General features: G+C 31.9%; 1 protein-coding gene and 1 pseudogene across 2 annotated transcripts in view; both read left to right on the forward strand.

The window, feature by feature from the left end:
• Positions 1 to 11,089, forward strand: part of LOC100413404 (UDP-glucuronosyltransferase 2B4) — a 194,546-nt gene extending 183,457 nt beyond the window's left edge. Inside the window, exon 5 of the mRNA XM_054253314.2 lies at positions 10,851 to 11,089. Within this exon, the coding sequence (XP_054109289.1) occupies positions 10,851 to 11,074 (224 nt within the window). The 3' untranslated portion in view covers positions 11,075 to 11,089. The remainder of the gene's footprint in view (positions 1 to 10,850) is intronic.
• LOC100411743 (UDP-glucuronosyltransferase 2B7-like) lies at positions 5,697 to 10,027 on the forward strand (annotated as a pseudogene). Its single transcript, XR_013533451.1, has 3 exons — positions 5,697 to 6,459; positions 7,638 to 7,724; positions 9,876 to 10,027. The product of XR_013533451.1 is annotated as a UDP-glucuronosyltransferase 2B7-like (transcript).
• Positions 11,090 to 14,107: the final 3,018 nt, after the last annotated feature.

Genomic DNA, 14,107 nt, shown 5'->3' on the forward strand with positions numbered 1-14,107 from the left:
CATGATGGGAGGAAATAACTAAGAATAAAGGGCAGAGTCTTACTCTTCCTATATTTTTATTATACTTTAGGTTCTGAGGTACCTATACGGAACATGCAGGTTTGTTACATAGGTATACACCTGCCATGGTGGTTTGCTGCATCCATCTCTCTGTAATCTACATTAGGTATTTCTCCTAATCCTATCCATCTCGTAGCCCCCCACCACCTGCTATCCCTCCCCTAGACCCCCCAACTGACAGTCCCCAGTGTGTGATGTTCCCCTCTTTGTGTTCCTGTGTTCTAATTGTTCAACACCCACTAATGAGTGAGAACATGCAGTGTTTGGTTTTCTGTTCCTGTGTCAATATGCTGAGAACGATGGTTTCCAGTTGCATCCATGTCCTTGCGAAGGACATGAGCTCATCCTTTTTTTTTTGTGGTTACATGGTATTCCATGTTGTATAGCTGCCACATTTTCTCTATCCAGTCTATCATTGATGTGTATTAGGGTTGGTTCCAAGCCTTTGCTATTATAAACAGTACCACAATAAATATATGTGTGCTTGTGTCTTCATAATAGAATAACTTATAATCCTTTCATTATATACCCAGCAATGATATAGAGAGAAGTGTGTTGCTGTCTCTGCCCCCACCTCTGTAGCCAAAGTTAAAACATGCTGCACAGGGAGAGTCAGGCCATAAACACATAGCTCCAAATATCTTCCCAAAGAACCAGTTTTATTTTTGAAAATGTGAGAAGTTTTGTTTTAAAAAATGTGAGAAGCTTTAGAGCACTCTAAAAATGTAGATATTGGCACTTATGTATAATTAATACACATATTTATTTTTTGTTGTGTTTGTTTAAAAATATGAAGTTTTTCATTTTCTCAATCAATACTTTGACCTGAATTATGTCCACTCTGATAAAATTTTTGCTGTTTCTTTTTTCATTTATTATGTTAACCTCATATTTCTTAGTCCATGTCATATTTTTCAACTATTAAAAAGCTTTTCTTCCTTTAGTTTCTGTACACTATTCTCTTTAATTTTCACACCAAGCATTTTTAAAGATTATATTTAGCCTGCTATTGAGCTCTTGAAATAAGGTGAGATCTATGTTATAAGCAGCTAAACTTCTTTTTCCACAAAATTTACTGTGTAATGAATATATTTTCACTTGACTAGAGTTAGAATTTGTCATCATGCCGTATTTAGAAATCTTTAAAAGGCATATTATAGGCCCTCATGTTACTTCATAATCACAATTGGATTATAATAATTATTAATATATTGCTATAACATAATTAAATTTATCATCACACACTCCTTATGCAAACATTGAGAACACGACCTAATTTTTACATAAAGTGTGACAAATGGGAAGTGTGGATTTGATTTTACATACTTTACATGAATAGCATATAACCAGAGTAACTAATAAAAGGTGAGTATACAAAAGTGAAATTAAGTGACAGTGTTATTATTTGGGAATAATGATGAAAATAAAATGCCAATGTAAATTTTAGAAATATAAAGATATATGTGAAAAGGGCATAACTAATATGTATGAAACAAATTGACATATTAAGTTTAAATAAGGCCAGAATTAACACTTTGGTAATCTCTAATATCAGAAATTATTTTTATTTTACTATTTTTAAAGTTTTTATATAAAATCATTTGTATGTAAAATATATTCATAAATAATTTATTATAAAGTTTCATATAGAATGTTAAAATTATCCAATTTTTTGAGGCATCATTAAAGTGACTCAAACAGAAAATATGTAAACTGGAATGTCCTAAAAATATGGGGCCTATTGAAACACTCTTTATATTATTTAACATGTATAGATGCTTTTGGAAAAATATATATTTTGTGTGCGAAAAATTTCTAAATTTCTTTTAATTATACAGCTCAGTAAAGTCTTAAATTGAAAGTGGCAGTTTGAGAATTTTAAAAATTGTTTTTGGTAAGGCCTATGATGCACAATCATACATCTATTCTATAAATATAGTATATTTAATGTTATTTACTTTAGTGCATGAGACTTTCCTAGTATATTTTATTACTTAGCACTTGTACTACACTTATGCATTGTGATGATAAGAGACACACACCCACATGATATCCAACTACAAAGACGTGGGTCAGTCAACTGTAAAGCATGCTAATGGTTTTCAGGATCAGCCAGGTTCCTAGAGTTTTATATGGACATAAACATTGGCAAGACCTGCTGAGAGAAGCTCTGCTACCCTAGATCAAAATTGTGAGAAGAACCATGAAACCATGAGCTAAACAGCTTTTTAATTTTAACATACAAAAGATTGGGTAGTTTGTCATGTAGCAACAGAAAACTAATAAAAGACTTCTTCCTTTGAGTTATCCTATTTGATAAACCTTAGAATCTACTTTTACTCTACATATGGATTCTGTTTTCTGCATTTTAGTAGCTAGTGATGTGCTATTACTGTTTAGCAGCTACTTCTTCAGCAAATAAAATAAAAAAGAAAAAGTATTTTATAGCACTTTGCCAATTTTGGTAATGTAAATCACCCCATTATGTCTAATAAAATCAATGTTGTAGCAACCAGCTAAGGAAAAACTTGAAAATTAGTGACCAACTCTTATGAGTCTGTTAGAGTGAGTATAAGATAATTATATAAATTTAACATATTAATCATATAATAATATCAATATTGGACACTAACCTTGAGTCATTGATATGCTCAAATTTTATGAACACAATTTTTATTATTTGGAACTATTTAGTTTTCTTCAACTCATGATGCAAATTCATATCTAGGCCTATGCATTTTATCTTGAAAGCTTTCTTTTTCTTTATATACCAAATATAAGCACATAAAGTCATAATACCACTATATATTCCATAAGTATACACAATTACAATGTGTCAATATGTAATGAAGATAACTCAGTACATTTTTAAAAATCATTTACATAGCAATGTAGAAACTTCTCTTTCTCAGGGAAATCTAATCTCCACGAGGAATTTTGAGGAATAAATATATGCCCATCTGCATAAATTTTTTTCATGTCTACAACACTCCCCATCAAAAATTATGCTTACTATCAACATGTGTTCTTTCAACATATATCATGTTTTTACCTCTCAAAAATTGTTACTCTTTTAATATTTCAATAAACATGTAGATATTCCACTTTTTTTGAAAACCTGTCCAAATACTATTTAACATATTATCTCTAGGAAAGATTATTTTTCTAGGGAAAAATATGTAATCACAAAGTACTCGAGGAAAGAATCACTACCACAAATGACACCTTGAACATTTCAACAAGATGTTTGAAATTTCCATTAAAATAGGTTCAAAGAACTATATTTTGATAGATGGTGAAAAAGAAATGAAAAGTAACTATTGTATATCTCAAACAATACTTTTAATTCTTTTATTAAAAAAATAGAAATGTCGTTTAGAATTTGGTTTTACTGAATCTGCCAACTGTTCTCCAGCTGGCATCAGTGAAGTCTTTCAGATCAGCTGGCATCAGTGAAGTCTTTCAGATCAGCTGAGTGAGTAGATTTATCAGTATGCTAGACCTGAAGGAATACCTCAAAAGGAAAACTGATCATTTTATAATGTTTAAGTTATTATCTACAGAACAGTTAAGAGGAACTATGATCTTGTAACAGGGTCTGCATAATTCTAGGACAATAGCCAAATAACACTGAGGAAGTGAGTCAGAGAGCAAGCTACTCTAATGATTAATGCTAAATGTACTACAAGTTAGTTTATTTTTTTCTTCTCCTTTTATCTTTGATTATTTTAACAAAGTTTATAAAGATAGTATCATCTTGAAACTCTCAACATCTTGCATAATGTTTGTAAGAATCAACAAGTATATGTTATATAATAAATTAAGGTTTAAAATATTATGTTACATAAAAGAAGCCAGGCACTGCAGCCTTGTAGTATAGTTTGAAGTCAGGTAGGATGATGCTTTGTTATTTTTGCTTAGAATTGTCTTGTCTATATGGGCTATTTTTTGGTTCCATATGAAATTTAAAGTAGTTTTTTTTTTTCCAATTCTGTGAAGAAAGTTGATGGTAGCTTGATGGGAATAGCATTGAATTTATAAATTACTTTGGACAGTATGGCTATTTTCACAATATTTATTCTTCCTAACCATGAGCATGGGATGCTTTTCCATCTAGTTGTGTTCTCTCTTATTTCCTTGAGCAGTGGTTTGTAGTTCTCCTTTATTAGGTCTTTCACAACCCGTGTAAGTTGTATTCTTACGTAATTTGTACTACAAACCTACAGTAACAAAAATAGCATAGTACTGGTACCAAAACAGACATATAAACCAATAGAACAGAACAGATAGCTCAGAAATAATGTCACACATCTATCCATCTGACAAACTGCTACTATCCAGGATCTAAAAAGAACTTAAACAAATTTACAAGAAAAAACAAACAACCTCATTAAAAAGTGGATGAAGGATATGAAGAGACACTTCTCCAAAGAAGACATTTATGCAGCCAATAAACATTCCTCAAGGATCTAAAACTAGAGATACCATGTGACCCAGCAATCCCATTACTGCATATATAACCAAATAATTATAAGTCATTCTACTATAAAGACACATGCACACATATGTTTATTGCCACACTGTTCACAGTCTCAAACACTTAGAACCAACCCAAATGCCCATCAATGGTAGACTGGATAAGAAAATTATAGCACATAAATACCATGGAATACTATGCAGCCATAAAAAAAGAATGAGTTCATGTCCTTTGCAGGGACGTGGATGAAGCTGGAAACCATCGTTCTCAGCAAACTAACACAAGAACAGAAAACCAAACACCACATATTCTCATTCATAAGTGGGAATTGAACAATGAGAACACATGGACATGGGGAGGGGAACCTCACACACCAGGCCTGTAGGAGGGTGAAGGTAGGCGAAGGATAGGGTTAGGAGAAATACCTAATGTAGATGACAGGTTGTTGGGTGCAGCAAACCACCATTGCACATGTATATCTATGTAACAAACCTGCACAATCTGCACATGTACCCCAGTAAAGTATAATAGTAATAATAATCAAGACAGTCATAAAATACCACATGCTATCTGATTCCATGTATTAAAAAAATTGTCCATAATAGGCAAATCTATAGGGGAAATGCAGAAACTAGGGATGGAGAGAAAATGGCTGAATTCTATTACGCTTATTTTGGGGTGATATAAAGACTCTCAAACTGATTGTTAGGGTAGATGCACAATTCTGTAAATATACAATGGAACATTAAATTTTATACATTAATTGATAAATTGTATGATACATAAATTATATGTCAACAAAGTTTACAAAATAGCTTTGAATCATGTTTAGTTATTTTACCTTTTGTTTTTGTCAAATGGACTGCAGAAACATGAGCCTCTCACTGCTACTGTTCTGGACATTCTTCTAAAATGTATTATATAAGACAGGTGGCTTCTCCATACAAGATCACTTATATTAGCTGAAGTACAACACTTATAAACATAAAAGAGACCTTAAACACACCAACACACACCTTTGTACATAGGTCATTTACATTCATATGCCTCCTTGCCATCCACACGCTTAGACTGTCTATTAATTGATAATGTATGTACTTTGAACTAGTTATATTTTAACTTCTTGACTAATTTATCTTTGGATACAACCATGAGAAATGACAGAAAGGAACAGCAATTGGAAAACAAGCATTGCACTGCACCAGGATGTCTGTGAAATGCACTTCAGTACTTCTGCTAATACAACTGAGCTTTTACTTTAGCTCTGGGAATTGTGGAAAGGTGATGGTGTGGGCTCCAGAATGCAGGCACTGGGTGAATATGAAGATCGTCCTGAATGAGCTTGATCAGAGAGGTCATAAGGTGGCTGTACTGGCATCTTCAGCTTCCATTCTTTTGATCCCAACAACTCATCCACTCTTAAACTTGAAGTTTTTCCTACATCTTTAACTAAAACTGAGATGGACAATATCATCATGTAACAGGTTAAGAGATGGTCAGACCTTCCAAAAGATACATTTTGGTCAGATTTTTCACAAGTACAAGAAATGATGTGGATGTTTAGTGACATAATTAGAAATATCTGTAAAGATTTAGTCTCAAATAAGAAATTTATGAAAAAATTACAAGAGTCAAGATTTGACGTCGTTTTTGCAGATGTTATTTTTCCCAGTGGTGAGCTGCTGGCTGAGCTACTAAACATACCCTTTGTGTACAGTCTCTGCTTCTCTCCTGGTTAAACTATGGAAAAGCATAGTGGAGGATTTCCATTTCCTCCTTCCTACGTACCTTGTTACATCAGAATTAAGTGATCAAATGACTTTCATGGAGAGGGTAAAAAATATGATCTATGCTTTTTCTTGACTTTTGGTTCCAACTCTTTGATATGAAGAAGTGGGATCATATTTACAGTGACGTTCTAGGTAAGTAATTTTTCCATTTGGTATCATTAAGATCTAACTTATTTGTGTCTTTGAAGCAGAGCTTATGAAAAGCCATAAAATCAGGGTAGTGGGGTTTTTGGTAAGTGAATTTATGAAATGAAAATACAGGATGATCTATCAATTTCACAAATATTATTGAAAAGTTTAAGTTATAGAATAAGTTAAAACCCTGTGGTCATCACCCATACAGAGCACTCCAGGAAATCATAAACCTATACACTAGTTCACCTAAGACTTTAAGCAATTACACATCTGTTTTACTATACACTGTTTTACATCTTAGTAAAATCCATCAAGTAACACTGAATGCACAGATTTAGAATGAATAGTTACACATTTTTCTACAACTATCTATATAACTGCAGAAATTATTTCTTCTTATAAACCTCAGTTTTCTAATTTAGAAATTTAAAGATGTTCCCATGTTACCAGAAGGTTTCCTTCAGAGTTGAGAAAAATAAGTTGACATACAGAAATGTCTGTATCTCAGAAGCAAAAATCAATAAGGGCAATTTAAAGTTTCTAATGTTACTATACTTCTTCACTAAAGAATTGGAAATCATTTATTTAATTTTTTATTATCTTTTTTAATTTTTTATTGCATTTTAGGTTTTGGGGTACATGTGGAGAACATGCAAGACAGTTGCATAGGTACACATATGGCAGTGCTATTTGCTTCCTTTCTCCCCTTCACCCACATTTGGCATTTATCCCCAGGCTATCCCTCCCCACCTCCCCCTCCCACTGGCCCTCCCCTTTTCCCCCCAGTAGATCCCAGTGTTTAGTACTCCCCTCCCTGTGTCCATGTGTTCTCATTTTTCATCACCCACCTATAAGTGAGAATATGCGGTGTTTCATTTTCTGTTCTTGTGTCAGTTTGCTGAGGATGATGTTCTCCAGATTCATCCATGTCCCTACAAACGACACGAACTCATCATTTCTGATTGCTGCATAATATTCCATGGTGTATATGTGCCACATTTTTCCAATCCAGTCTATTATCAATGGGCATTTGGGTTGATTCCAGGTCTTTGCTATTGTAAAGTGCTGCAATGAACATTCGTGTACATGTGTCCTTATAGTATGAAAATATATATCCAGAACTGTGTCCTTGTAGAAATACAAGTAAGACTTATGATAATTTGCCTTCAAAACAGTTTACCTACCCCAGCAGTATCTGAGTGAAGAATATTTGACTGACTCTTCGGCCACCTCTATTACTCATTGTACTCAGGAAGCTCTTGGTGAGTGTTTACAATTATGGGATGTCATATTCCTATTTGTTCTTTAAGTCACATGCTTATATAAAATATGTGACAAAAAATAGAGAAGACTGGCTCTGTTAGTGATTATGCAGTATAAATTCTATTTAAGGATCTGTGATAGTATAACATGATTGAATGTCATTAATTTAGGAATAATAACTGCAACGTTTGGCGAGTAGGGTAGTAAGGAGAATTAATTCCAATCCTGTGATTAAAAGTGTAAATTCTAGACTCTACTATTGTACATTTCAGGATCTAGGAGTTTTACTTTTATAAAGATGGTGTCTGGGAGATGTTGCTAATGTATTTTACTCCAACACAAGGAGCAAACTTTTTAAGTGTATTAATAAATATTTCTGATGCAGCAAATAGTAAACACTGTAAATTATTTTTCAGTTTGAGAATTGCTTGGGAGTTTCAAAATTAGCAATTTAAACATAAAAATGTCTTTACTGTAGCAGATCATATTAATCACCGTTGTCAAAGCTTTGTAGCACATTGTCTAAGTGTTAATAATCAGTTGACCAAATTCAGCAAAATACAACTTTGAGTTCATTCAGCAGTTGTATTTTTATTCATGATACCAACAGGTTCCGCATTTCTGTGCAAAAAAAAAAAAAAAAAAAAAAAAAAAATCCAAATCAGCATTACTGAAATACTCTGAATTTGTGTCAAAAATTGTCACTTGAAATTTTTCTTGGAAGTAGTGCTTGATAATCTGTAATTCCAATGAAGTCACATGTACTACCTTTGCAGCATTAATTTGTTTATTGTAAGTTGCTTATTTTATGAACCTGCTATTTTGTTGATCAAAGGACAACAGGCTCTAATATAAGAACCTATAGACAAGCAGATAGATGTGAACTACTTTCCAGATTACTCAAAAAGAAATAAATACATTAAAATTAAATTTGGAAGATGAAAACTAATATAAAATACATAAAACAAAACTGTAGGTCATTACTAAATTGTTACTTTTTTTACACTAGAATTATAATGACTGCCTATATTTTTATACATTTTTTAGATTTTTAGTTTTTTTAAATAAATTAATTTAACTTTTACTTTTAACTTCTATTTTAAGTTCAGGGGTACATATGCAGGTTTTTTACATAGGTAAACTTGTGTGATGAGAGTTTGTTGTACCGATTGTTTCATCACCCAGATACTAAGACTAAAATATCCGTAAATTATTTTTCCTAATCCTCTCTGTCCTCCTACCCTCCACCCTCTAATAGACGGTATATTGTTCCCATCTATGTGTTCACATGTTCTCATCTTTTAGCTTCCATTTATAGGTAAGAACATGCCATATTTGGATTTCCATTCCGAAGTTAGTTTGCTAAGAATAATGGCCTCCAACTCTATCCATTTCCCTGCAAATATATAATTTTGTTTTTTTTTATGGCAGCATAATATACTGTAGTGTATATGTACCATATTTTGTTTATTCAATCCATATGTGATGGGCATTTATGTTGATTCCATGTCCTTGCTATTGTGAATAGTACTGCAATTAACATACGTGTTCATAGGTCTTTATAAAAAAAACACTTTAAAGTCCTTTGGTCATATACGCAGGAATGGGAATCTGGGTTTCATGGTATTTTTGCCTCTAGGTTCCTGAAGAATCACCATACTGTCTTCCACAATGATTGAACTAACTTACACTCCAACCAACAGAGTATAAGCATTCCTTTTCTATACAACCTCACCAGCATCATATTTTTTGTTTTTAATAGTAGCCATTCTGACTGGTGTAAGATGCTATCTCATTATGGTTTTGATTTGCTTTCTCTAATGATCTGTGATGTTAAGCTTTTTTGTCATATGATGGTTGGCTGCACATAGGTCTTCTTTTAAAAAATGTAACAGTTTTTAAAATATTTGAACTTTTCAATGATAATATCATTTGTCTATGGTATTATTTTGGAAAGTCATGATTTCCTTATATGCCTAACTAATTATAAAAGTTAAGAAATGAAGTATGAGTACTCTATTTACATCACTCTTTGAGTAGTTGTTATTTAGTAGCATCCCTTGATCTCATTCCTACTCTTTTTACAGTTCTAACATTCTACACCTTTTGAGTTCCTCTCATGGAATAAGATATTTTCTTTACTGTAACAGGTTCTGTGGAGATTTGATGGGAATAAACCAGATGCATTAGGTCTCAATACTCGGCTGTACAAGTGAATACTCCAGAATGACCTTTTAGGGAAGACTCTGAGAAGACAATCCTGGTGACTTTGGTGAACAATACAAAACTCTGGTGAACAAATACTAATACTGGATATATTAGTAACAGCACATTAGAGTGTTAATATTTCATGTGAAACAAGATTATTGAATATCTGTTATGGAAAAACCAAACGTAACTTCTTTATATTTATTTTCCAGTCCAAGGGGGGAAGAATACTCTAAAATATTGTCATTTTATGATGTACATTCACATCCTTTATGATCAGAATCAGAGGGAATCTTTATTTCAGGTGTTATTATATCTCACAGAATTTTCAATACTTTCTGGGCTGTCTCTTTGTCTCTTGTTTCTACAACTTTACACCTGTTTTTCCCTTTTCTCCAGGGTTATTTCAAATGCTACATAATAGCTCCTCTATCACCAGTGACTCTGCATTTTCTGGAGGATTAAATTCCTAATCTTAATCATAAAATGATGAGACATTTTACAATGAAGTGTGATCTATCTTTTCTCAATCCTAGTACCACCACCAACCAACTGCCTGCTGCCTTGCACACTCCACAAATCACACTTTGTGACTACACTTAAAATAGCACTTTATGTCATGCCAATCTCTTTGGTTTTGTTCTTTTTTGCACATTTTTTTTAAAACCAGAATGAACTTTTTAATTAGTCCAATGGGAAATCTTGTATTAATTTTTGCAGTCTGAAGTTACACAAACCATATAGTCTTCACGTATATATCTAGCACAAGTACCTCTTTTTCCTCTGAACTCTGAAAAGTAATATCAAATTAGTTCAATGTGTTATCCAGAAAACACCATCACTTTCAGAGCCTTTCACTGTGCATCTATCTCATTTTATTCCTATGAATAATTTGGATAAAATTCATTCAATCCCAGGTCATCCAAAAACCAGAGCTTTTATAACTCATGGTGAAGCCAATGGCATCTACGAGGTGATCTACCATGGGATCCCTATGGTGGGCATTCCTTTGTTTTCAGATCAACCTGATAACATTGCTCACATGAAGGTCAAGGGTGCAGCCGCCAGAGTGGACTTCAACACAATGTCAAGTATAGACTTGCTGAATGCACTGAAGACAGTAATTAATAATCCTTTGTGAGTATAACAATATTTTCCACTAGGTGGTATTTATAGATAGCTTCTTTTGTCAGTAGTGAGTGTGAGTTTCATCCTTTTCATAAGAGACTAATTTTGAAAGAATATAAATCATTTAACCAATCTGAAATCTTTTATTTTTTATCAGTTATTTTAAAATTGTATTTGAACCCCATATATCTAATGAATAACCAGTTAGTAAAACAATTTTCTAAACTAAAATGCATTTAAACTGATATAGATAATATAAACAATGCATTTCTTAAAAAATTGACATAATGAATTATTAGTAGAAAGGAAGAATAAATAAAATAATATAAAATATTTTAACTAAATATCTAAAATATCTCAGGATATGACTATTTTCTTGCTGAGAAATTACTTTTTATTATTATACTTGCTATAACACACTTGAAAATGAGATTTAATTTTGATAGCATAAAACCCACCTGTTTATGGTATAAAATCCAAATAGATTTAAGAATGTTTAATGAATCATGAAGCCATCACCATTACATAATTTTAGAACATTTTTGTCAACATAAAAGAAACTACAGTGACCCAGAAGTGGTCTCACATGACCACTTAGCCCTAATCTAACACCAATTTGTTTTCTTTCTCTAAAGGTTATTCTCTCTAGATATTTCATATAAATGGAATCATATAGTTTAGAGTGCTGTGTAAATGACATTTCACCTAGCCTAGTTTTTTGGGGGTTTTTTATGGTTTTTAGTTTTATTCATGTTGTTGTGTGTTTTAATACTTCAGTTCTCCTTACAGCAGTATAATATTTTACAGTACGGATATGTCATGTTTTATTTGTTTACTTACCAGTTCATTGGTATTTCGATTGTTTCCAATTGTGACTTTTATGAACATTACTGCACACATTTTTGCATAAACATGTTTTCCTTTCTTTTGGATTGATACTATCGGTGGAATTGCTGGCTCATGTGGGAACTGTTTGTTTATGAAGAACCGTTATACTGTTTTCCAAAGTACTTGTTCCATTCATCACCACCACCCAATTCATCCAGATGTAAACCTGTTTGTCTTTTTGTTACAGCCTTCTCAGTGAGTATAAAACGATCTCTCATCCTGGTCCTGGATTGCATTTTTCATTACAGCTGAAGAAATTGAGAATTTTTATATGTGCTTACTAATCATTCATATATCTTCTTTGAAAATATGTCTACTCCAATCCTTGGAACATTCTTAAACTTTGCTATTTATCTTATTATTAAGTTTTAATAACTATATGTCATATTTGATATGTAATTTTTAAATATTTTGTCTCATTTTGGGTGAACTAACATTTTACTTTTATTAGAATGATTTTAGAAGCACAAAAAAATTTTAAGTTATATTTTTGATAATTGATTTTCTTAACACCACAAAGATAACAATGTGGAAAATGACTTCTGCAGTCCAGCTACCATCAATTCAGCATTTGTAACTACTATCAATAATGTTTTATATAAGGAGGGGGTATCATCTAAAGGAAAACTTTAAAGATACTTTATCAGAAAGAAAATAGATAGCAAATGATAAAAAATATCTTTAAGTAAGATAGGAAATAATTGAAAAGAAACATAAACTAACTTGGACAAATAGAAAGTTAATATAAAATACAGTGGTAGATTTAAATGTGATTATACAAATACTTTCACTCAATCTAAACAGACTTTTTAAAAAAGCAAACAATGAGCAAGGATATAAAACAATTGAAGAATACAATTAACAAATGGAATCTTATAATGTAAAATAATACATACACATGCACATATATACACATACAATACACACACATGTATCATATATATACATTTATATATCAACTTGAAGACACATTTTTCTAGAGTATGTCAAATATTTAATAGTTATTTGAAGTAACATGTGGTGGGCCATAAATCAAGACTTAATAAATATAAAAAGATTCAATATTATAAAGACTACATGATCCACCCATAGTGAAAAAAAGGGAGGTTATAAAAATGATAACTAAAATGTCTTTAAGTTTTGGAAATTAAAATAATACACTTTAAAAAAATTAAAGTCAAAAAATAAATCATAATTATGCATACTCTTTTATCTCAGCAATTCTACTCTCAATTATATATACAACAGGTGTGTATAAATATATAAATCTAATCCTATATAGAAGAAAGCTCACAACAGAATTATCAGTGTTGAAAACATTTAGCAACCCAAATGTCTATTAATCATAAAATGAAGATGTAATATATGCTTTATCAATCAACAGAATACTACACAGCAATGGAATTACCAAACAACTCCTACATTAAAAGAAAAAACACTAATGAGTACATATTATAAAATTCAACTACATAAACAAGCAAAATTAATGTATGCTGTTCAAAGTCAGCATAATACTTAATTGAAGGACAAAAGTAGTTACTAAATGGGTCCGAAAAAAAGAGTTATTCTAGACAGGATGTGATATTTTATACCATGATCTGAGCAGTAGGTAAATTGGTATCTTCTTTAAGATAATGCTTAAAATTATCTTACATTTTTTAGCTATTCACTTAGTGTATGTATATTTATGTTTTATATTTAATATTTAAATGTTTATTTTATGAGATATATAATGTATTTTAAAATTCTAGGAATCAAATAGCCAAATAAGCACAGAAAATAGAAAAAATGCTAGAGGTTCCATCATAGTGTGGCCATTAAAAACCTCTCTGAGAGGTAACACTTAGAAGGAAGGCTCAAAAAGGGAGAGAAGCGTGTCTTTGGTAGTAGCAAGAAAGAGTGCTCCAAGAGCTGGAAAGGGGACAAAATGTGTAAGGTGCTGTGATCAGAACAGCTTTGGGAGCTTAAAGTAAATAGAAGATCAATCTAGAAGGCAATGTGCAGGGGAAAAGTGTTAAGAAAAGAGCTTGCCAGCGTCTAACAATGTGGGGTCTGTAGACCAAATAACAGACTGGGATTTTATTCTTAAAATAATGAGAAGCCAGGCAAAAATCTTAATCAAGGAAGTGTCACAATTGGACCTTTATTTCAAAAGATT

This window comes from Callithrix jacchus, chromosome 3 (genome assembly GCF_049354715.1).
Source record: "Callithrix jacchus isolate 240 chromosome 3, calJac240_pri, whole genome shotgun sequence".
In the NCBI taxonomy this organism is placed as follows: domain Eukaryota; kingdom Metazoa; phylum Chordata; class Mammalia; order Primates; family Cebidae; genus Callithrix; species Callithrix jacchus.